This window comes from Nomascus leucogenys, chromosome 16 (assembly GCF_006542625.1).
Source record: "Nomascus leucogenys isolate Asia chromosome 16, Asia_NLE_v1, whole genome shotgun sequence".
Classification (NCBI taxonomy): Eukaryota; Metazoa; Chordata; class Mammalia; order Primates; family Hylobatidae; genus Nomascus; species Nomascus leucogenys.
In genome coordinates, this window is record NC_044396.1 from 27,062,443 (window position 1) to 27,085,002 (window position 22,560).

At 41.6% G+C, this 22,560-nt stretch overlaps 1 protein-coding gene, 1 non-coding gene and 1 pseudogene across 2 annotated transcripts; 1 reads left to right on the forward strand and 2 right to left on the reverse strand.

Annotated features, from left to right (window-relative positions):
• The first annotated feature begins 366 nt into the window (after positions 1 to 366).
• LOC100584505 lies at positions 367 to 829 on the forward strand (annotated as a pseudogene).
• An 8,010-nt stretch (positions 830 to 8,839) lies between these two features.
• Positions 8,840 to 8,898, reverse strand: LOC115830716. Its single transcript, XR_004026268.1, has one exon. It is a non-coding gene; the product is annotated as a U7 small nuclear RNA (small nuclear RNA).
• An 827-nt stretch (positions 8,899 to 9,725) lies between these two features.
• Positions 9,726 to 10,689, reverse strand: LOC100584171 (40S ribosomal protein SA-like). Its single transcript, XM_003269484.4, has one exon. The coding sequence runs from the start codon at positions 10,616 to 10,618 to the stop codon at positions 9,731 to 9,733; it is 888 nt and encodes a 295-aa protein (XP_003269532.2). The 5' UTR covers positions 10,619 to 10,689; the 3' UTR covers positions 9,726 to 9,730.
• Positions 10,690 to 22,560: the final 11,871 nt, after the last annotated feature.

Sequence of the window (22,560 nt, forward strand, 5' to 3'; positions counted from 1 at the left end):
TATGTACACATGAGTACATATAAATACTACTTGCCTTTCAAACAACACTCTGAAATCCAAGTTTTACAACCATGAACCTCACTTTGAAGGCGCTCTCACATTCTCTACTTTCTTAGAAATTAAAATTTATTTTCCAGTCCAGGCTGCGGCAGTCACCGAGGAAGGAGGCCAGCTCAGCTTGGCAGTGCCAGGGACATGGCCTTGGGGAACACCCCCCACAGACTGTGAATTCCTTCAGCAGTGATTGTGTCTCATTCTTTTTCACATCTACGCATGCCCTTGCCTGACACGTAACAGACACTCAGCACTGGGTCAAAGAGTAGGCCGAGCACACTCAACTGGAAGAATAGCAAACAGGAAGTCATCATGGCCCCAATGTCTACTCATGGAAACCAAGAGAAAGGTCCCCATTGGCCACGACCAAGCAAGCAGAGCCTGTTGTTTTATCCAAAATCAAACTGCACATCCACAGAGGAGAGATTTCAAACATTGTAAGAGGATGTCAAGAAGAAAGTTTCTGGAAGAGAGCTCCGCCTTTTTCTCCTGTAAGCGTGCTTGTCACCCAGGGACTAGTCTGCCAAGGTTATTTAGCAGCTAATCCAAGATTTGGATCATTGCCTAAAGTTACACTTGTTGGTATCTTGGGATTGGCCTTGGAAAGGTATCATACATAAGAGTATGCCACAGTAAATTCCATTTCTTTGAAGATCAGCTCCATGGGGCTGATTTTGGTCCACAGCAGAACAGGCATTGATTGCTTACCTGTGAAGAATGCAAAATAAAGAATGGATTCAATGAGAAGGGAAGTTCACAGCCTTTGGCTTCCTAAACTCTGTGTCTATGATTTTTGAAGATTTTTTTATCCTCTGAATTGTACACATTTGAAATTTCAAGTGTTGTTTTAAATATTTATTTTAAATATTTTGTTTTAAATATTTATTTTAAGTATTTTGTTCCACTTGATGTATTTTACTTCTAGTATATATTTACTAGAAGTATCGTTCCACTTCTGGTGGAATAAAAATTATTTTCTAATCAGTAAAAGTATTTCTGTCCACACCTTTAAAAGTTAAAATTATAAATTATCAATTATAAATTTATTCACCCCAAATAAATGTAAGCAAATAAAAGACATTGTGTAAATTAACCTAGCATGGGAACTCTTCCTGCTTTCATTTAATTTCACCTCCCTCTGTAAAATTTCCCAGCGTATTACACTTTCAGGATATGCGTCTCCATTTCTGTTCATTTCACTGTCTACTGATTGCGTCTTCTTTTTATTTAAACTTACAAACTTATTTCAGGTAATTAAAGTCAATCTGTAGAGGGAAGCCATGGTATGGACAATTCAAAAATCACTTGTAGCTGGGCGCGGTGGCTCACGCCTGTAATCCCAGCACTTTGGTAAGGCTGAGGCAGGCGGATCACGAGGTCGAGAGTTCAAGACCAGCCTGGCTAATATGGTGAAACCCCATCTCTACTAAAAAATACAAAACATTACTCGGGCGTGGTGGTGCTCATCTGTAGTCCCAGCTACTCAGGAGGCTGAGGCAGGAGAATCACTTGAACCTGGGAGGCAGAGGTTGCAGTGAGCCGAGATCGCACCACTGCACTCCAGCCTGAGTGACAGAGTGAGACTCTGTCTCAAAAAAAAAAAAAAAAATCACTTGTTCAATTTGGTAAATATATTGGCACTTACATTTGAGTGGCTGTATGACGTTTTTCAAATCAAATCTTTTTGCTCTGTGGGGAAAATTGCTAATTTTGCTCAGTTGCTCCTGAGCAGTCACTCCCAGCAATTTCACCTATCCTAGAAGTAGATGCTAAAAGATTTGCCTTCCCTCTGGCAAATGCTGTGACTTCTCTGGGACTGGGGTCGACAAATGTTTGGGTTCAAAGGGCTTTTCTCTTTGCAAAGTAAACAGAAGGAACAGAGATGTGAAGAGCGCAAGTAATTAAGTAGGAATATATTGTCAATTACCTGGAAGGTACTTTACAGATTGCCAAGTAAATGATGATACCTCCATCATCATTCATTGGTGATATTTGTTAATGCAGTGCAATGTGTAGCATTGAGGTGAACAAACTTAAAAACAGCCTCATGGTTATTTAGGTGATGTGAGCGTTCCATCAGCCCAGACACTCATCTACAACAAAACAGCAGTTCTTTAAAGAAGAGCTTTATAAAGATACCACAAGGAGTAACCGATGTGATAATGATTGGCCCTACACTGCAGTATAAGAACTCCCTGCATTTTACAATGTCAGATTTATATATGACTCCAAATATATTAATTTCCAGTCTCTCTTTATTCTCCGAAGAATCTTAGCCAAGTGTATAACGGGATAATTCCCATCCTTGATGGCAGTCTTCTTCCCAAATTATCCAAGTTCTCCTGGTCCTTACAGGGGAATCTGTTCCCGGGGAGCCCCTGAGAGGTAGCTTTTTAAGTTCAGTTTGGAACAGATGACTTTGGGAAGGAAACTCTCCCAGACTTTGATACTCCTGTGAAAGACATGCAAATTCCTGCCCCTCATTTTTTGTTCCAGAGGAATTGCTTCCGGTTTGCACCAGGCTCTGCGCGATCAGCCTTCTGCCCGACCAGTTCTCAAAGTGCCCAGCTGCGTCCATGGGAGGGAAATTTTGTTTTCTCCTTTAGCAGAATTGGGGGGCCGGCTGACATGAGAGTTTCCCGGGGCAGAAACATGGGTGCCCTGGTATTTGTGTGACGTCCCGGACCCCGCCACACCGGGAGGCCTGGAGGTGGCGGTGGAACCGGTGTTCCGCGCCCGCCCCCGCACGCCTGGGGTCTGGGAGGGCAGAGGCTGTCACTGTTTAACTTGGGGCCATCCCCACATAGCACCTCTCCTTCGACGCCAGCCTCTGCAGGTTAACCGTAACATACGATAGGAGGAAAGACGAGAACACCCACGCAGGCCAAGGTCAACTAAAGGCCTCTAAAAACAAAATCTGTAAACTGCCCGTAAGGAAGTAGCCTGGAAGCTTCCAAGTAGCCTTGGGGGGCGGGAGCGGGGACGGGGGAGATCTTAAAATGCTAAGGAAATACCAAGCGAGGTTTCAGGTGACAAAGGAAAGAAAAAATACCAGACAATTTTCCTAAATTAGCTAATTAGTAAAATCCATTTGAGAAAAGGACTTGAGATTTAAACTAAAATGAACATTTAAGTTACCTAAAAAGTGTAGTGAGAGGCCGGGCGCGGTGGCTCACGCCTGTAGTCCCAGCACTTTGGGAGGCCGAGGCGGGCGGATCACGAGGTCAGGAGATCGAGACCATCCTGGCTAACACGGTTAAACCCCCGTCTCTACTAAAAATACAAAAAATTAGCCGGGCGAGGTGGCGGGCGCCTGTAGTCCCAGCTACGCGGGAGGCTGAGGCAGGAAAATGGCGTGAACCCCGGGGGGCGGAGCCTGCAGTGAGCGGAGATCGCGCCACTGCACTCCAGTCTGGGTGAAAGAGCGAGACTCCGTCTCAAAAAAAAAAAAAAAAAAAAAAGTATAGTGAGAATGGAAATGGACTAGAGCTATTAAGCCTCAAAACTAGCCGGAATGCCCTGACAAAGAGAGGGGGTGCCTTATGCGTTGAAACCTGTTCTAAATATGGCTAAAGTTTTGCAATAAAACATACTTTCTACTATAATTTGTGTTTGGCAAAATAGAATGCCCCAAATAAAAAAAAACAAACAGTATTATTACCTGTTAGGAAACTTCTGTCTGGCATGGTGGCTCATGCCTGTACTCTCAGCCCAGCACTTTGGGAGGCCGAGGTGGGAGGATAGTTTGAGCCCAGGAGTTCCATGCCAGCCTAGGCAACATAGGGAGACCCACCTCTATTTTTTATTTTTTTCAAAAAGGAAACTTCTGTATGTAATCATTTCTTACATATAAGGTGAGATAATGCCATCTGAAATTTTTTAAAAAACCAATATTATGCTTTTAAAAATAACACTAAATCACTAGCAGGTGGGAACATAGAAAATCAGCGTGTCAGTTAGGGTAAATAAATGCACTTTGGAGGGCCTCAGTAGAACACCTCTATGCTTGTCTTACACCGTCATTTTCTGTGGGTTTGTAGAAGCTTAGCGGTTCACTGGGGTAGGCCGCCTGCGTTGGCCAGTGCAGAGGACTGATGGCACTTGCCATCAGTCTAGATTTATGACGCTGCAATCTCCTCATTGAAGTAATGGTACATTTTTTTTCTTTTATTATTGGATTTTGCCTGTTTTTTTTTTGTTGTTGTTGTTGTTCTGCAGATAAACACAAACTAATAAAGAGACACTAATTCTACTTTTCCTTTTTTTTTTTTTTTTTTTTTTGGAGATGGAGTCTTGCTCTGTCACTAAGGCTGGAGTGCAGTGGTGCCATCTCGGCTCACTGCAACTTCTACCTCCCGAGTTCAAGTGATTCTTCTGCCTAAGCCTCCCAAGTAGGTGGGACTACAGGTACACGCCACCTTGCCCGGCAAATTTTTGTATTTTTAGTGGAGATGGGGGTTTCACTGTGTTGGCCAGGCTGGTCTTGAACTCTTGACCTCAGGTGATTCACCCGCCTCAGACTCCCAAAGTGCTAGAATTACAGGCATGAGCCACCATGCCTGGCCTTACTTTTTCACTTTTAATTTTTGTACTAACTTCTGTTCGTTGTAGTAATATAATGCAAAAGTGATAGTATTGTCATTTTGACAAAGTCAAATTTAAGCAATTAATCCAACATTTTGCATTATATTTGGTTAAAGAAAAACATGATTGACTTTAAGATTCAGAAGCTAAAAAAAATTAAGACAAGATCTACTTGGTTTTTTTGTTTGTTTTTTGTTTTTTGTTTTTTTTGAGACGGAGTCTCGCTCTGTCGCCCAGGCACCCAGGCTGGAGTGCAGTGGCGCAATCTCAGCTCACTGCAAGCTCTGCCTCCCGGGGTCACGCCATTCTCCTGCCTTAGCCTCTTCGAGTAGCTGGGACTACAGGCGCCCGCCACCACGCCCGGCTAATTTTTTGTATTTTTAGTAGAGACGGGGTTTCACCGTGATCTCGATCTCCTGACCTCGTGATCCACCCGCCTCGGCCTCCCAAAGTGCTGGGATTACAAGCGTGAGCCACCGCGCCCGGCCTAGATCTACTTGTTTTAAATAGGAAAAGGAAAAACTATATCTTCAGTATGTGTGTATATTTAAAAAGAAAAATTATATCTCCAATATGTGTGTATACATGTATGTAATTGTGTGTGTATACAGTGTGTGTGTGAGAAAGGGTATGCAAACAAGTCTTATTTGACTGTAACACCTTATTACTGATATTCTCTCCAGTCATATATGATGATCAAGCAAGATGCATTGCTCTAAAAACGTAAAAGACACAGTTGCAAAATTGTTCATACTTCCAAATTTGCATCCATAAACTTTCCAAAGTTGCATCATTTTTGTCTAGTGAGATGTCTTTGTAATAAACGCACTAAAAGAAATTGTCTTTGGTTTTGCAGTTCAGATACAACACTTAGCCTCCTAGAGTCTAAACAAACAAAGTTTCAGTGAAAGTTAGAGCCCTGAATAATTTAGAGAAGCATGGAAACAATTTAGCTTCCCTACAGCTTGTTCTGTGAACCTCAATGAGAACCTGTATGAAAGTTGGTGTTTTGTTGTTGTTGTTGTTGTTGTTGTTTTTTAAAAAAAAAAAAAGGTGAGGGGAGGGAGTAGAATTCCTTGTTAAAAACATTTTGGGAAACATTTTATATCCTCCCTGTTGGAGACTCACAACATACATTAACATATTAAAGACTCTTAAATTTATGCTTAATTGATTTTCAACAAAGGTGCCATGGTAATTCAATAGAGAAAGGATAGTCTTTTCAACAAATGGTGCTAGGACAATTCAATAGCCACATGCAAAAAGATATATTTAAACCTTTGCCTCCCACATCATATTCAAAATTTAACTCCAAATGAATCATAGATCTAAATGTAAGAGCTAAAATTGTAAAACTCTTAAAAGAAAACATAGGCATAAATCTTTGTGACCTTTGTAGATACAACAAAGCACAAGCACGAAAAAAAATTGATAAATTGGACTTTGTCAAAACTAAAAACTTCTGTGCCTCAGAAGACACCATTAAGAATAGTGAAGAGAAAAACCACAGACAGAAAAAACATGCAAATCATATCTGATTAAGGCCTTGTATCTAGAATATAGAAGGAACTCTTGCAACTTAATAATAAGGGAATTACCCAATTTTAAAATGGGCAAAAATTTGAGTAAACATTTGGGTAAAGAAGCTATATGAATGGTCAATAAACAAATGAAAAGATACTCATTATTGGTCATCAAGGAATGCAAATAGAAACCACAATGAGATACTACTACATACCCACTAGGATGGTTAGAATCAACAGACAATGACAAATGGCGGTAAGGATGTGGGGAAACTGGGACTCTCACACACTGTCAGTAGAAATGCAAATGATGCAACTACTTTGGAAAACGTGGAAATTTCTTTAAAAGTTTAACATAAGTTCACCATATGATTTACAATTCCATTCCAAAGTATATACCTAAGAGAAATATAAAAATGCGTGTCCGCACTAAAGCTTGTACTCAAATGTTATTCACAGTACCACAAAGTGAAAACAACCCAAATGTCCATAAACTGATGAATGGATAAGCTAAATGTGGTATACTTATATGCAATACTATTTGGCAATAAAAAGCAATGAAGTATTGATACATACTACAAAATGGATGACCCTCAAAAACACTATGCTAAGCTGGGTGCGGTGGCTCACGCCTGTAATCCCAGCACTTTGGGAGGCTGAGGCAGGTGGATCACCTGAGGCCGGGAGGTCGAGACCAGCCTGACTGACATGGAGAAACCCCATCTCTACTAAAAATACAAAATTAGCCGGGTGTGGTGGCACATGTCTGTAATCCCAGCTGAGGCAGGAGAATCGCTTGAACCTGGGAGGCAGAGGTTGCGGCGAGCCGAGATTGCGCCATCGCACTCCAGCCTGGGCAACAAGAATGAAACTCCATCTCAAAAAACAAAACAAAACAAAACCATTATGCTAAGTGGCAGGGCAGGGTGGCTCACACCTGTAATCCCAGCACTTCGGAAGGCCAAGGCGGGAGGATCACTTGAGCCCAGAAGTTCCAGCTTGAAGTGGGCTATGATTGCACCACTGCACTCCAGCCTGGGTGACAGAGCAAGACCTATTGTAGAAGTCCATTTATGTAAAATTTCTAGAAAAGAGAAATCTATAAAGACAGAAAGTAGATTAATGGTTGCCTGGGGCTGGAGTGAAGAATAGCAAGTGATGGCAAATAGAAACAATTTTTTTTTGAGGGTGGTGAAAATGTTTTAAACTTGGATTTTGGTAATGGTTGCATAAGTGTAAATACACTAAAAATCATTTAATTGTTCCTTTAAGACAAGTGAATTTCATGGCACATAAATTATACCTCAATAAAGTTGTTATTTGTTTAGAAAGAAAGGGTGTTCTCTTTTCAAACAGTTTGGGAAACATTTTATATCCCACTTCTTGGAAAGTCACAACATATATTAACATATTAAAGAACAAGCAACTCTATAATAAAGAAACCTATTTAATTTTAAATCCAGCATTAACCAAATTTATGTGACCACAAGAATTTTTTTAAGTTATGCCAATTACACCCCTTCAAAATGAGTGTTAAGGGAAAAATAATCAGGAGCTGCTGAAGGTAGTTTCTTTCACTCTCTGTCCCTTAACTTCTCTCTCTTTTTTTTTCTTTTTTTTTTTTTTGAGGTGGAATTTCGCTCTTGTTGCCCAGGCTGGAGTGTGATGGTGCTATCTCAGTTCACTGCAACCTTCACCTCACGAGTTCAAGCGATTCTCCTGCCTCAGCCTCCCGAGTAGCTGGGATTACAGGCGTCTGCCACCACGCCCAGCTAATCTTGTATTTTTCATAGAGATGGGGTTTCACCATGTTAGTCAGGCTAGTCTCGAACTTCTGACCTCAGGTGATCTGCCCAACTCGGCCTCCCAAAATGCTGAGATTACAGGTGTGAACCACCACGCATGGCCCCCTGAACTTCTCTAAGCTCTTAAGTCCAAGAAAATGGCACATACTTTACTAATCTCGGATATTTTTTTTTTTTGCAAAAATAAACGCAATTTATATAATTACTGAGTCCATACACATCAGTAAGCTGGAGAGGTCTTCCCACCCACCCGTCACTGCCATTGTATATACAGGATTTCTGCTGGGGTGTCAGGCTGAGAGGCTGAGATTAAAAAGTAATTGTCATTGAAGCTAAGTGTAATTAATTACATAATTTGCAGTTGTTCAAGATTAATTCAACTAAAATTACATCATAAAATTAGGGCATTAACAAGGATTACTGTCAAAAGGAAAGTAGGTGTGAATCAAGCACCTGACTTATGGTGTATGACTCATACCCAAAAGCACCGTGGGTTCATATCTGGATCATATATAACAGGTGAATGACAAACATGTCCTCACTAGATGTAATTAGGGAAATAATTGATGCAAACCCTACACTACAGAATTCTCATCATGGGAACCATAGTTGGAAAAATCTGGAAGCCCCTGATGTGTGTGTCTGTTGTTTTGTATGGGGGTGGGGTCATTGTTGCAGCAGAAGATATGAAAAAATTTTGATCAGAATTATTACATAAGGAAGGAGAAGCAGAATTTTTAAAAATGCATTAACAAGTAAGATGTGTTCTGCAAACAACTCTCCTAAACTTTTTTGTCAGACAGGAATGATTGTAGGGATGAGAAATGGATAACTGATTTATTATACCCAATTGATTATTTTTTTTTTTTTGCAGAGGATTTTCTGGTCACTGGAAAACCTACTAGACAAATTCTAAAAGAGCTGTAACACTTCTGATTGTTTTAATGTAAATAATTTCTTATGGCTATATTAACAAAGAACTATTACAGTCACATATATGGATTTTCTTTTTTTTTTTTTTTTGAGACAGAGTCTCGCTCTGTTGCCCAGGCTGGAGTGCAGTGGCACCATCTCGGCTCACTGCAAGCTCCGCCTCCCGGGTTCACACCATTCTCCTGTCTCAGCCTCCGGAGTAGCTGGGACTACAGGCACCCGCCACCACGCCCAGCTAATTTTTTTGTATTTTTAGTAGAGACGGGGTTTCACCGTGTTAGCCAGGATGGTCTCCATCTCCTGCCCTCGTGATCCACACACCTCGGCCTCCCAGAGTTCTGGGATTACAGGCATGAGCCACCAAGACTGGCCAAGGTGGATTTGTTAATAAAATGATACTTTTTAATGATACTTTTGGGAAAAATATTGGCTTCAATCAAGGCACAGATTATGTTATTTGCCCCTTGTCTTTATTCCAAATATATGCAAATAATGATACTGATATAAGCCCAAAAGATGCCAGACAGAATTTCAGGATATTAGTTTTCATATTTGGGAAATGAATATAAACTTTTGATGGAATTATTTGGATATACGCTGGGTAGAAGGCAAAATGAACATTATAAGACACCATTTAAAATAAATTTGGCGTCAACTTATCAGTAGTTACTTGTAACTAGAATAATCTTTTAAATGAAAGTGTGTATAGAAGAAAGCCAGAGTCACCTACGATTAAACTTCTTTTTGTTTTGTTTTGTTTTGTTTAGAAACTGATGTTTATTTTCCATCAACCATTTTTCCATGTTGCTTAAGAGCCTATGCAAGAACAGCTTAAGACCATTCAGTGGTTGCTCCTACCCATTCAGTGGCCTGAGCAGTGGGAGCTGCAGACCAGTCTTCCGTGGCAGGCTGAGTGCTCCAGTCTTCAGTAGGGAACTGCTGAATAGGCACAGAGGGCACCTGCACACCTTTAGACTGGTCTGCAACCTCAAGCTGAGTAGCAGCGAACTCAGGAGCTGGAGCAGTCCATTCACCCTGAAATTCCTCCTTGGTCACAGCCTTTTCAGCGGCAGCCTGCTCTTCTTTTTCAATCTCTTCAGGATCTCTGTAGAAGCAGAAATCAGGCATGACCTCCCACGGGTGTTCACGGGAGATGGTGCCACGCATGCACAGAACTTCCTGAGTCAGCATCCACCACATCAAACCCACTGAGTGAGCTCCCTTGTTGTTGCATGGGATGGCAATGTCCACATAGTGCAGAGGAGAATCTGTGTTACACAGAGCAATGGTAGGTAGGTTAAAATGAGATGCCTCCGTGAGAGGCTGGTGGTCAGCCCTGGGGTCAGTAACCACAGGAAGCCGTGGCTCCTGGAAGGCTGCCTGGATCTGGTTAGTGAAGGTTCCAGGAGTGAAGCGGCCAGCAATTGGAGTGGCTCCAGTGGCAGCAGCAAACTTCAGCACAGCCCTCTGGCCAGTATTCCTGGAGGATATAACACTGACATTAGCAGGGTTTTCAATGGCAACAATGGCACGAGCTGCCAGCAGAAGCTTCTCCCAGGTCCTCTTCAGATTTATGATGTAGGTGCCATCACTTTTCCTTTTATAGATGTACTGTTCCATCTGGAAGTCAAGATTGGTGCCACCTAAGTGGGTTCCTGCTGCAAGGAACTTAAGGACATCCTCCTCCTTCATTTGCAGTACATCAAGGGCTCCGGACATTGTGAAAGTTTCCCTTTAAGTTACGACGGGAATCCAGAACAACGCCGTATGGACCCCTCGTGTAGGTAGCGCGGAAAGGCAATTAAACTTGTTAAAGTAAGGTGAGAAAAGCAAGAACTTTTGGATACTCTCTAAAAATCTGAATTTGTGTTTCAAGTACAGATGTAAATTACAGCTTAATAACATGCTTATCGCAGAAGAGCAAGCCAAAAGGGCTGCAGGTATGCAACTCCAGACCACTCTGAAAACCCAAAATGTTTTAGAAAGTCAAGATAACTTATTCAACGCCTTCCTGCTAGCCGCACCCCCTCCAGGTTAATCTATTTTTTATTCATAATCTACTTTTGTTCTATATCACGCTTTTTTGTAAAGTTTGTGGCTCAATTACTTCTATTTTGCAAATTCTGCTTCCCCTTCTTACTGGCTTTCCTTCGCTAGTTTTAAGGTTTTCCCCTCAAAACCAGGGTTACCTCACCTCTGATGGCACCCCATCTTCATATATTCTTCACGACTCTTCAGGTAAACTGGATCCTCGTTTTCTCAAAAACAGCTTTGCAATTCCTGATGTGCATTTGCTATCTTATAAATAAAAAAGTAAAATATTATTTGATCCTATTTATACACAAATGTTTTTTATTAACTCCAGATTGGGTGAATAGTTGAGGATTTTGAAGAAGTTAGATGGAGAATTCAGGCAAAGGCTCTTTTTAGGAAAAATAGGAATGGGAATAGAGCCTGTTTGTGGCTGTGTCCACCTGGAAGCCACTTCTTCTATCTGCATAGATATGATGAAGGAAAGACCCACCCCATTAAGACTTTCTCCATATTTATGTGTCATTTCCTTTCAGCCTATAGCTCAAAATGATCTTTGTTCTCTCCTGCTGGATTCAAGCATCATTAAGTACTTAGCAATTGTTTTAAATAATTTTGAATAATAATAATATAATCACCTTCACGGAACATAGAGAAAAATGAGAAAAGAAAATAAAATCACCCTTATTTCTGCTACCCTAAAGCAATTTTTGTTGGGGTTTTAACACATTTCTTTCCTTTTTTTATCAACTTAAAGATCTCCCCTGTTGCCAAACCTTCTTCATAATCATAATTTATAAGCTATGCATAATCCAATATTTTTGAAATATTTAATTTTTTGACATTTTAAAATCACAATACTGTGATGAATATCTTTCTGCATATACTTTATCAATATTTGGGGTTTAGTAATTATCTTTAATTAACCTTAGCCCTCCAGGACTCAAGCAATAGGACAAAGCATGTCTTGATGTCTATTTATTCCAACTTCATATAGGAGGGTATCCCACTGTCAGCAGGTAGAAATGCTAGCATTAGTTCATTTCGCTGCCTAAAGGAATGCAGTCTTGTTAGTCTAAGCCAAAGACCATTGTGAACTTGACAGATGTCATTTTTATTTTTTTATCTTCTTATTATTTTTTTTTTTGAGACGGAGTTTTGCTCTTGTAGCCCAGGCTGGAGTGCAGTGGTGCAGTCTCTGCTCACTGCAACCTCTGTCTCCCAGGTTCAAGCAATTCTTCTGCCTCAGGCTCCTGAGAAGCTGAGATTACAGGCATGCTCCACCACACCCAGATAATTTTTTTGTATTGTTAGTAGAGACAGGGTTTCACCATGTTGGCCAGGCTAGTCTCAAACTCCTGATCCCAAGTAATCCACCCACCTCCGCCTCCCAAAGTGCTGGGATTAAAGGCATGAGCCACCGCACCCGGCTGATGGATGTCACTTTTAAAGAAAAAATAGGTAGTTTGGCTTAAAAGGGAATAAGGGGGAAATTCACCTCTAATAGCGTTTTGTTCTTAATAAAAAATACTTTACATTTAATCTTCATTAAAGAACCAAGACAATGTTATTCAAGGTTATATGCTGCAGTGTTTTAATAGATTGAAAGGGTTGATAACTTAAAGTTGGTTTCTTCAATCTCATTTTTCATTGTTTCCTCCCACATAATGTATTTCATTGTTAATATAAAAGTGCACTGTTGTACTCGCAAAAGAACTTGGTAGTTCATAAAGAATGGGAAAAAAACATATGCAAATCTTTGCCAATCTCCAAGTCCCTTAAGGTTAATTTAACTGTCACAAGTAATTTTCCAAGAAAGAAAGCAGCCTGTGTCCATGAACCAGCCAGTTAACTCATCTACACTTGCAGTGTGCATTTTGCTCCTGTGTAATTTTTTCATCACAGTATGACTTACTGTGTCAGAAGCATTGATAAGGGTGGCAACCACATTCTGTTCACACTGAATATTTGGGCAAATCTTTGAGCAAATCTTGAAGTCATTCTGTAGCAGGTAATGGGTCCTTCATCACAAATTCACAAATCACCAGCATTAGATAATTACACTACCCATCCATAACTCTTTTGTTAAGTAGCACGTCCATGCAATCACCGTACATGATTCTAAACACACCAATAAGATACTAGGGCCAGGTGCAGTGGCTCATGCCTGTAATCCCAGCACTTTGGGAGGCCGAGGGGGGAAGATGGCTTTAGGTCAGGAGCTCGAGACCAGCTGGACCAACATAGTGAAACCCCGTCTCTACTAAAAATACAAAAATTAGCCAGGCATGGTGGCACATGCCTGTAATCCCAGCTACTCGGGAGGCTGAGGCATGAGAATCGCATGAACGCAAGAGGCAGTGGTTGTGGTGAGCTGAGATCACGCCACTGCACTCCAGCCTGGGTGACAGAGCGAGACTCAGTCTCTCTCTCTATATATAAAATACTATATATTCAGTAAATAGTTACAATTATACATATATATTCAGTATATATATATTCAGTAAATAGTTACAATTATACATATATATAACATTATACATGTATATATACATATATACAACATTATACATGTATATATACATATATACATTATACATGTATACACATATATACATTATACATGTATATATACATATATATATAGAGAGAGAAGAAGAGTGTTTGCCACAATCATTCTGTAATCCCTTAAAATATTTTTTCTGCCTCCTCAAAAAATAAACTCTGTGCATCACAAATACATTTTCAGTGTTTCTGCTTGAAATTAGCAGGTTCTAATTAATTTTTCAGGGTCCATTTGGGGTCATCCTTCTTGTGCTAATCCTGCTTCCATCTGACCATGTTGCTTCGCACTGCACCGCGATTAAGAAACAGGAAATAGAATGGATGGCTCTGGGCCCCTAACCCTTCCCTCCATTTCCACTGGCATGTGAACTCACGGTGACCTGTTCTGGTTATCTCTTGCTGTATAACAAGCTACCTAAACCTGGTGGCTTAAACAACCATCATTTATTTCGCACATGCATCTGCAATTTGGGCAGGGCTCTGCAGGGACAGCCTATTTCTTTCCATGCAGTGTCAGCTGGTGACTCACCTGCTAGGGGCTGCAACCATCCGAGTCCCTTACATATCTAGTAGTTGATGCTGGCGAATGGCTGGGGCCTCAGCTGAGGCTGCTGGCTGGAACACCTGCATGTGGCCTTTCCATATGGGATCTTGCCTTCCTTACGTAGTGTTTGGATCCCAAGAATGTGTCCCAAGAGGATAAGGCAGAATCTACAGCATTTTTATGACCTATCTTTGGAAGTCATATGGCATCACTTCCAACTATATACACTGTTGGTCGAGGCAGTCACAGAGACCTGCCCAAGTTCAAGCAGAGGGGATATATGCCACACTACTTGATGGGAGGAGTGTCATCTTCTCATTGTACAAGTAGCATGTGGAATGAAATATATTATGGTGGCCATTTTTGAAAAATAAAACCTACGGTCGCTAAATAAATCAGTCAGATGTAAAATATTCATTGAAAAAGACTTGCTTTTGAAAGTATTTGTTTACCTACGTATTTAGATACTACCATTGGTATCTACATACCACCATTGGTATCTACATACCATTATATAAACCTTGCAGTATCTCGGGGATAGTACTCATATGTGTTGAATACTCTGCTAGGCGCTAGGGTCCAAAGAGAAAAGGCATTAGCCTTACCCACAAGAAGTGTATAATCTATAGGGAGAGACCCTTCAGTAAATAGTTACAATTATACATGATAGGCCGGGTGCAGTGGCTCACACCTGTAATCCCAGTACTTTGGGATGCCGAGGCAGGTGGATCACTTGAGGTGTGGAGTTGGAGACCAGCCTGGCCAATGTGGTGAAACCCCATCTCTACTAAAAATTTAAAAAATTAGCCGGGCGTGGTGGCGCACCCCTGTAATCCCAGCTACTTGGGAGCTGAGACAGGAGAATCGCTTGAATACAGGAGGCAGAGGTTGCAGTGAGCCGAGTTTTTGCCACTTAACTCCAGCCTGGGCGACAGAACAAGAATCAGTCTCAAAAAATTAAAAAAAATAAAAAAATTATACTTGATAAATGCAATAATGTAGATAAATATTGACATATATATGAAAAGAACACTGCATCTCATTCTGTCTGAGTGAAACATAGATGCCTTCATAGAGGAGGACTCCTTTATGCTGGCTCTTTCAAATTCTGGTAATAAGAAAGGGGGGAAATCATTTATATTGTAGGAACGGGGTACTTCCACAGCCATATTTCTAACGTAGGCACCAACTTCAAGGCAATTGGAAATAAACGACCTTGCACTTGGAATATTCTGGTTGCATATTGAGTTCAAATTCTGATGTATCTCAGTAAGTCATGCCTGATTTAGCGACGCTTTAATGTCTCACAAAAGAGAATCACTCATTAAAAATAATAAATTAGTATGTAATAGGAAATATAAACATGATAACTCTAAATACCTGACAGATTTCCAAGAGACAATTGGCTATTGGTTTCCAAACAATTATTTACCAATAAATATGTATTGAATGGTTATTTGCCATTGTTCTCAAAATGCATTGGCTCTTGAATACAAAGTATTCTTTTTTTTTTTTTTTTTTTTTTTCTGAGACGGAGTCTTGCTCTGTCGCCCAGGCTGGAGTGCAGTGGTGCGATCTCCGCTCACTGCAAGCTCCGCCTCCCGGGTTCACACCATTCTCCTGCCCCAGCCTCCCTAGTAGCTGGCACTACAGGCGCCCACCACCATGCCCGGCTATTTTTTTGTGTTCTTAGAAGAGAGGGGGTTTCACCGTGTTAGCCAGGATGGTCTCAATCTCCTGACCTTGTGATCCGCCCGCTTCGGCCTCCCAAAGTGCTGAGATTACAGGCGTGAACCACCGAGCCCGGCCGCAAAGTGTTTCTTAATTACTCCTAAAACAAACTTAAGCCATATCTATGTAAGACCAAAAGAGGTGTTTTTGGATAAAAAGTAAACATCCAAATCTTTTTTCATCTTTTTTTTTTTTTTTTGAGACGGAGTTTCACTCTTGTTGCCCAGGCTGGAGTGCAATGGCTTGTTATCAGCTCACCTCAACCTCTGCCTCCCAGGTTCAAGTGATTCTCTTGCCTCAGCCTCATGAGTAGCTGGGATTACAGGCATGCACCACCATGCCCGGCTAATTTTGTATTTTTAGTAGAGACAGGATTTTTCCATGTTGGTCTGGCTGGTTGCAAACTCCCGAGCTCAGGTGATCTGCCCACCTCGGCCTCCCAAAGTGCTGGGATTACAGGTGTGAGCCACCATGCCTGGCCTCATCTATGTGTTTTAAACATAGATGAGATCATTTTATAAATATTGCTCTGAATCTTTTTTACTTACAAATTGATGATGGATATCTTCCCATGTCAGTTCATATAGTTCCACTTGATCCTTTTTAACATGTCATGATGCTATGTTTGTACCATAATCCAACCATTCTCTATTTATGGATGTTAAAACGTTTCCATTTTTTCACTCTTTTTTTTTTTTTTTTTTTTTTGAGACGGAGTCTCGCTCTGTCGCCCAGGCTGGAGTGCAGTGGCGCAATCTCGGCTCACTGCAAGCTCCGCCTCCCGGGTTCACGCCATTCTCCTGCCTCAGCCTCTCCGAGTAGCTGGGACAACAGGCGCCCGCCACCACGCCCGGCTAATTTTTTTGTATTTTTAGTAGAGACGGGGTTCACCGTGGTCTCATCTCCTGACCTCGTGATCCGCCCGCCTCGGCCTCCCAAAGTGCTGGGATTACAAGCGTGAGCCACCGCGCCCGGCCCATTTTTTCACTCTTACAAATGATGCCACAGGGACCATGCATATGCATTCAATAAATAATCTAATCAATAAGAAATACAAAAACGAAATAAACAGTAATATTAACAATGATGCTGCTGGGTGATGAACTGAATTGTTTTGACTTTTCTGTATTTTCCAAAATTTTATTTTGTAAGTAATATGAAAAATAGATTCTGGTTTTTAAAAAGATATCAATACATCAGGCTGGGCATGGTGGCTCACACCTGTAATCCCAGCACTTTGGGAGGCTGAGGCAAGCAGATCACCTAAGATCAGGAGTTCAAGACCAGCTTGGCCAACATGGCGAAACCCTGTCTCTATAAAAAGTACAAAAATTAGCCAGGCATGGTGGCGGGCACCTGTAATCCCAGCTACTCATGAGGCTGAGGCAGGGAGAATCGCTTGAAAATGGCAGGCGGAGATTGCAGTGAGCCGAGATCGTGCCACTACACTCCAGCCTGGGCGACAGAGCAGAACTCTGTCTCAAAATAAATAAATAAATAAGATACCAATGCATCAGATAGCCAGAAACATGTTACTTATTATATAAGTTGGTTTACATTTGGTTTTAATTCTACTTCCCATTTCAAAATGTTTGTTTCTAAGGGGAGTCATCCAGACAGAAGCCTCCTGATTGGCCTACTCTTTACTCTGCTTTTACTCCAACTGGGCAAACAATATAGGAGTGACAGAAATATTTTGGGTAAACAGCTAAGAACAGGTTGAAAATGCCTTCCTTATTTGGATAGCTTTTAAAGAAATACCTTCTTGCTTGTGAGTTTATCTACTGGAAAGCTCATTTTCTCTTTTAAAAGCGCACACTTTGTTAGAAGTCAGCACAGTAGTTACCTTTGGATGGGGAATGGGTTCCTGGGAATGATGGGCTTCCAGGATGCTAGTAATGTTCTGTTTCTGTATGTAAATGTAGAATTTACATACAGATGTGCTCAACTTATGAAAATTCATCAAACTGTACAAGTTTGATGCTTGCATTTTTTAATGTATATGCTATTCTTCCCTTACAAGTTAGAAAACAAACAAACAAACAAACAAACAAAGGGCCATGGGACAAAAGATGCTGTAGTTTTGGTGGGCCCAAAGAAATCCATGCAATAAAGGGATGAAGCAAGGGGACTTGTAATTTAGGGAGTAGTTTCAGGACAAAATGCTATCACCCTACCATTCAAGAAAATGAGAAAAAGCAGCTAATGGCAAAATTTCCACCATATCAAATATCTTTTGCTTTTAATAAATATAATAATATTGCAGGCTTTGTCTATTATTCCTTTATTTTATCCATAAAGTGGTCACCATGCTAGTGACTTTCTTTTCCAGGTCAATCCTGGAAACCTTTGTCTACCAACACCTTAACGCATTAATTAATGATGCCCTGTCTCTGCCTCTCCACTGGTTCTTTTCTCTCAACCTGTAAAAATATTCAAATCTCTTCCTATCCCAGAAAATTCCTCCCCACAACCAGGCTCCTTCCCAAACATTTACCCTAATTTCCTGTCATTTCCTCTCCTTTCAACTATCCCTTAACTGCATGCAACTCAAAAATATTATGTTGGTCTATTACATTATTTAATTGTATTGTAATTAGGTATGTGTTACCCACACCCACACCATCAGACTGGAAGCAGGAAAGAGGCTATTCATCATCATATTATCAAACCAAGTAAAATGCCTTTCTTTCTGAAGACTGCATTTATTGTTACCACTAGGAAACTCTTGAGTAAAGAGTTTCTTATATCACGGCACCCCCAGTGCCGTGATATAAGAACACACTTGTGGCCAGGCATGGTGGCTCATGCCTGTAATCCCAGCACTGTGGGAGGCTGAGGCGGGTGGATCACCTGAGGTCACGAGTTCGAGAACAGCCTGGCCAACATGGTGAAACCCGTCTCTACTAAAAATACCAAAATTAGCCGGGCGTGGTGGCAGGCACCTGTCATCCCAGCTACTCAGGAGTCTGAGGCAGGAGAATCACTTGAACCCCGGAGGTGGAAGTTGCGGTGAGCTGAGATTGTGCCATTGCACTCCAGCCTGGGCAATAAGAGTGAAATTCCATTTCAAAAAAAAAAAAGAAGAGCACACTTGCCTCCTTCCTCACTCCACCACCATCTCCCTTGGTGTTTAGGTCTCTTCTGATTCAGGTTCCCTAAGACAGCCCACTGCTGTGCGCCCAACAGGGGAGGAAGTTTGGTAACTTTAAACAAGTGGGTTAGTCCTCTAAACTCTGGACAAGTAGAAACCACATTTCTCCTGCTCACCAATGTATTCCCAGTAACTGGCCAAGTGCTTGACTCATGGCAGATGCTTCATAGGTATTCCTCTAATAAGTGAAATGAGGAATGAATAAATTAGTGAAAAAGAAGTGTAGAAAGTGAATATGAAGTAGATTAGCAAAGCTTCTTGGGCTGGTGTAGAGAGGACATTTCTAGCTTTCACCTTTTGCCACACTTTAGAGCAATGTTTTTCAAACTACTCATTAAGACTAATTAGTAAGTGGAAAAAACAATTTTGTGAGTCACAATTGAGATTTAAAAATGGAATAGGGTAGCTCACGCCTGTAACCCCAGCACTGAGGGAGGTTGAAGTAGGAGGATTGCTTGAGCCCGGCCTGGGCAACATATGGAGACCAGACTCCCCCCGCCCTTGCCAAAAAAAAAGCAAACCCAGGTGTGGTGGCAAACACCTGTGGTCTCAGTTGCTCAAGGAAGCTGAGGTGGGAAGATCATTTGAGCTCAGGAATTCGGGGCTGCAGTGAGCCAAAATTGTGCCACTGGACTCCAGCCTGGGCAACAGAGCAAGACCCTGTCTCAATAAATAAATAAATAAATAAATAAATAAATAAATAAATGTTAAATATAAAAAAAGAAATAGGATAAAACAAAACACACAGAAGAATATAATAGGATTTCAGACAGAAAAATGGAATGAAAAAGGAAAGAAAATATCAGTAAATTGCAAGTGGTAAGGGAAATATTTAATACAACTTTTTCTTAGTTATATGGATACATACATACAGAATGCCTGTTCTAGATTTCTATTTGCAATATTTCTTATGTGTATCAGGGTCAAAAAACTGGTAAGCTACTGCCCTAGTAGCCTGTGAAGGATAGAGTTAATGGAGCTTCAAAGGGCAGATAACCAGGAGAGAATTAGCTTATCATAAAGATCAGCAAAGTTTGAGCTGCTTATTTCTTTATTATTTTTTGTTATCTTTTGGTATTTTTGGCAGCACAAAGTCTTCTAAACAAGTTAATCTTCAACTCAAAGGCATAGTTCACTCTGAAATGTCCAGAAATCTTTCTTGAAATAGTGGAAGATAAATTATCTGTCTAGAATTTATTACAGTACCAATTGTCGCAAAAGCACACTTTACAGGGCTCAGTGCAGAAATAGCATGCACTATTTCTTTCTCTTTGTCAAAAAATTGGGTTTTAATATATTTCAGAAACATATACATGAAATTTGATAAAGTTTCACAATATTTTTACTTGTTTCTTAGTTCTTTCAACATGTTTCTCAGGGTTGGGTCTGCCTTTACATTTTCTTAATTCACTAGCAGTTTCTTCCGTTTCTTAATGAAATAGCACTGGTTTGTATTTTTATTTTATTTTATTTTTAAAGTCTCTTTTCTTTTCTTTTTCTTGAGGCAGAGTCTTGCTCTGTCACCCAGGCTGGAGTGCAGTGGCGCCATCTCTGCTCACTGCAACCTCCACCTCCTGGGTTCAAGCGATTCCCCTGCCTCAGCCTCCTGAGTAGCTGGGATTACAGGTGTGCGCCACCACACCTGGCTAATTTTTTTTTTTTTTTTTGTATTTTTAGTAGAGACAGAGTTTCACTTTGTTGGCCAGGCTGGTCTCAAACTCCTGGCCTCAACTGATATGCCTACCTTGGCCTCCCAAAGTGCTGGGATTACAGGCGTGAGCCACCAGGCTCAGTCGGTTTCTTTTTTTTTTTTTTTTTGAGATGGAGTCTTGCTCTGTCACCCAGGCTAGAATGCAATGGTGCGATGTCGGCTCACTGCAACCTCCGCCTCCTGGGTTCAAGAGATTCTCCTGCCTCCTGAGTAGCTGGGATTACAGGTGCCTGTCACCAAGCCTGGCTAATTTTTGTATTTGAGTAGAGACACGGTTTCACCATTTTGGCCAGGCTGGTCTCGAACTCCTGACCTCGGGTGATCCACTTGCCTTGGCCTCCCAAAGTGCTGCGATTAAAAGCGTGAGCCACTGCGACCAGCCAGCCCAGCCTGTTTTTATGTTATATATCTAATTTCGTAGCCTTATTTCCAATCAAATTGAGTGGGTTACCTTTATTATGATCAGTTCACTTTGATTTTCTTTGGCCACGCTACCCTTTAGCTTACAGTTATAGAACTTGCTATTGGATCTTGCTCTGGACACCGTATCTGGCAAGAGGCAATTCCCAGAGCCCTAGCTAGAGATGAGGGATTACATCATCACCAAGGTAGGGGCACAGTGTACTCTGAACATTCCTGGATGACATGCTTGCCTATAAAGGCAGGGGTGGGTTAGAATGGGAGGAAGGATGACATCAAAGAGATCTTGAAAAAACAAAAACAAAAACAAAAAAGCCAAAAAACAAAGGTATCTCCCTAGTAGGTCTCCTGGCTTTCAGGCTCTGTCTTACAGCAAGCTGTTTGAGTCCAGGAGTTCGAGACCAGCCTGAGCAACATAGCAAGACCCCATCTGTACAGAATAAATAAAAAGATTAGCTGGGCTTGGTGGTGCACACCTATAGTCCCAGTTACTCTGGCGGCTGAGCGGGGAGGATCGCTTGGGCCCAGGAGTTCAAGGCTGCAGTGAGCCATGATCCTATCAATGCACTCCAGCCAGGGCGACAGAGACCCCGTCTCCTAAAAGAAGAAGAAAGAAAGCAGCTTGAAGCAGAAAAGACAAGGAACCAGACCAGAAAGGTAACTCTAAATACTTTCAAGTACCTAAGAGGCCAGTTTTGTGAAGTTTTCTCACAACCTGTAGTAATCATAAAGGGAAGATGAGGGAACATTGGCCTCAGGTGCAGTGAGAGGCCCATCATTGGAGGTATTTAAGTGCAGGCCACGTGATCATTATCTGAGCTGTGAGTGGGAGAATGCCAGCGCTGGGGGTGGAGGAGAAGTCCACAGCTGTATGGCCTTTTTATCTCCTAGAACCCATTTCTAGAAGTCCTCCCAGAACAAACAAGCAAAAGGCATTCTGCTATGGGTTGAATGTGTCCCCCAAAGTTCATGTGTTGGAAACTTAATCCCCAGTGCAACAGTGTTGAGATGGGGGCCACTTAAGAGGTGATTACAGGCTGGGTGCAGTGGCTCATGCCTGTAATCCCAGCACTTTGGGAGGCCGAGGTGGGCGGATCACTTGAGGTCAGGAATTTGAGACCAGCCTGGCCAATGTGGCGAAACCACGTCTCTACTAAAAATACAAAAATTAGCCAGGTGCAGTGGCACACGCCTGTAATCCCAGCTACTCGGGAGGCTGAGGCAGGAGAATTGCTGGAACCCAGGAGGCGGAGGTTGCAGTGAGCTGAGATAGCTGCCACTGCACTCCAGCCTGGGCAACAGAGCGAGACTTTAGCTCAAAGAAGAAGAAAAAAAAAAAAAGAAAGAAGTGATTAGGCCAGGAGAACTCTGGCCTCATGAATGGATGAATGTTGCCATCACAGGAGTGGCTTGTTATCAAAAGAGGGGCTTATAATAAAAGCCAGTCCCCCCGTCCCGTCCCCCCCCCCACCCCGCTCTCTCTCAACTTGTGATGCCCTCTGACG

What these genes read in the sequence shown, in the direction of transcription:
- LOC100584171 (XM_003269484.4), bottom strand. Translation starts at nt 10,618, where the DNA reads ATGTCCGGAGCCCTTGATGTACTGCAAATGAAGGAGGAGGATGTCCTT.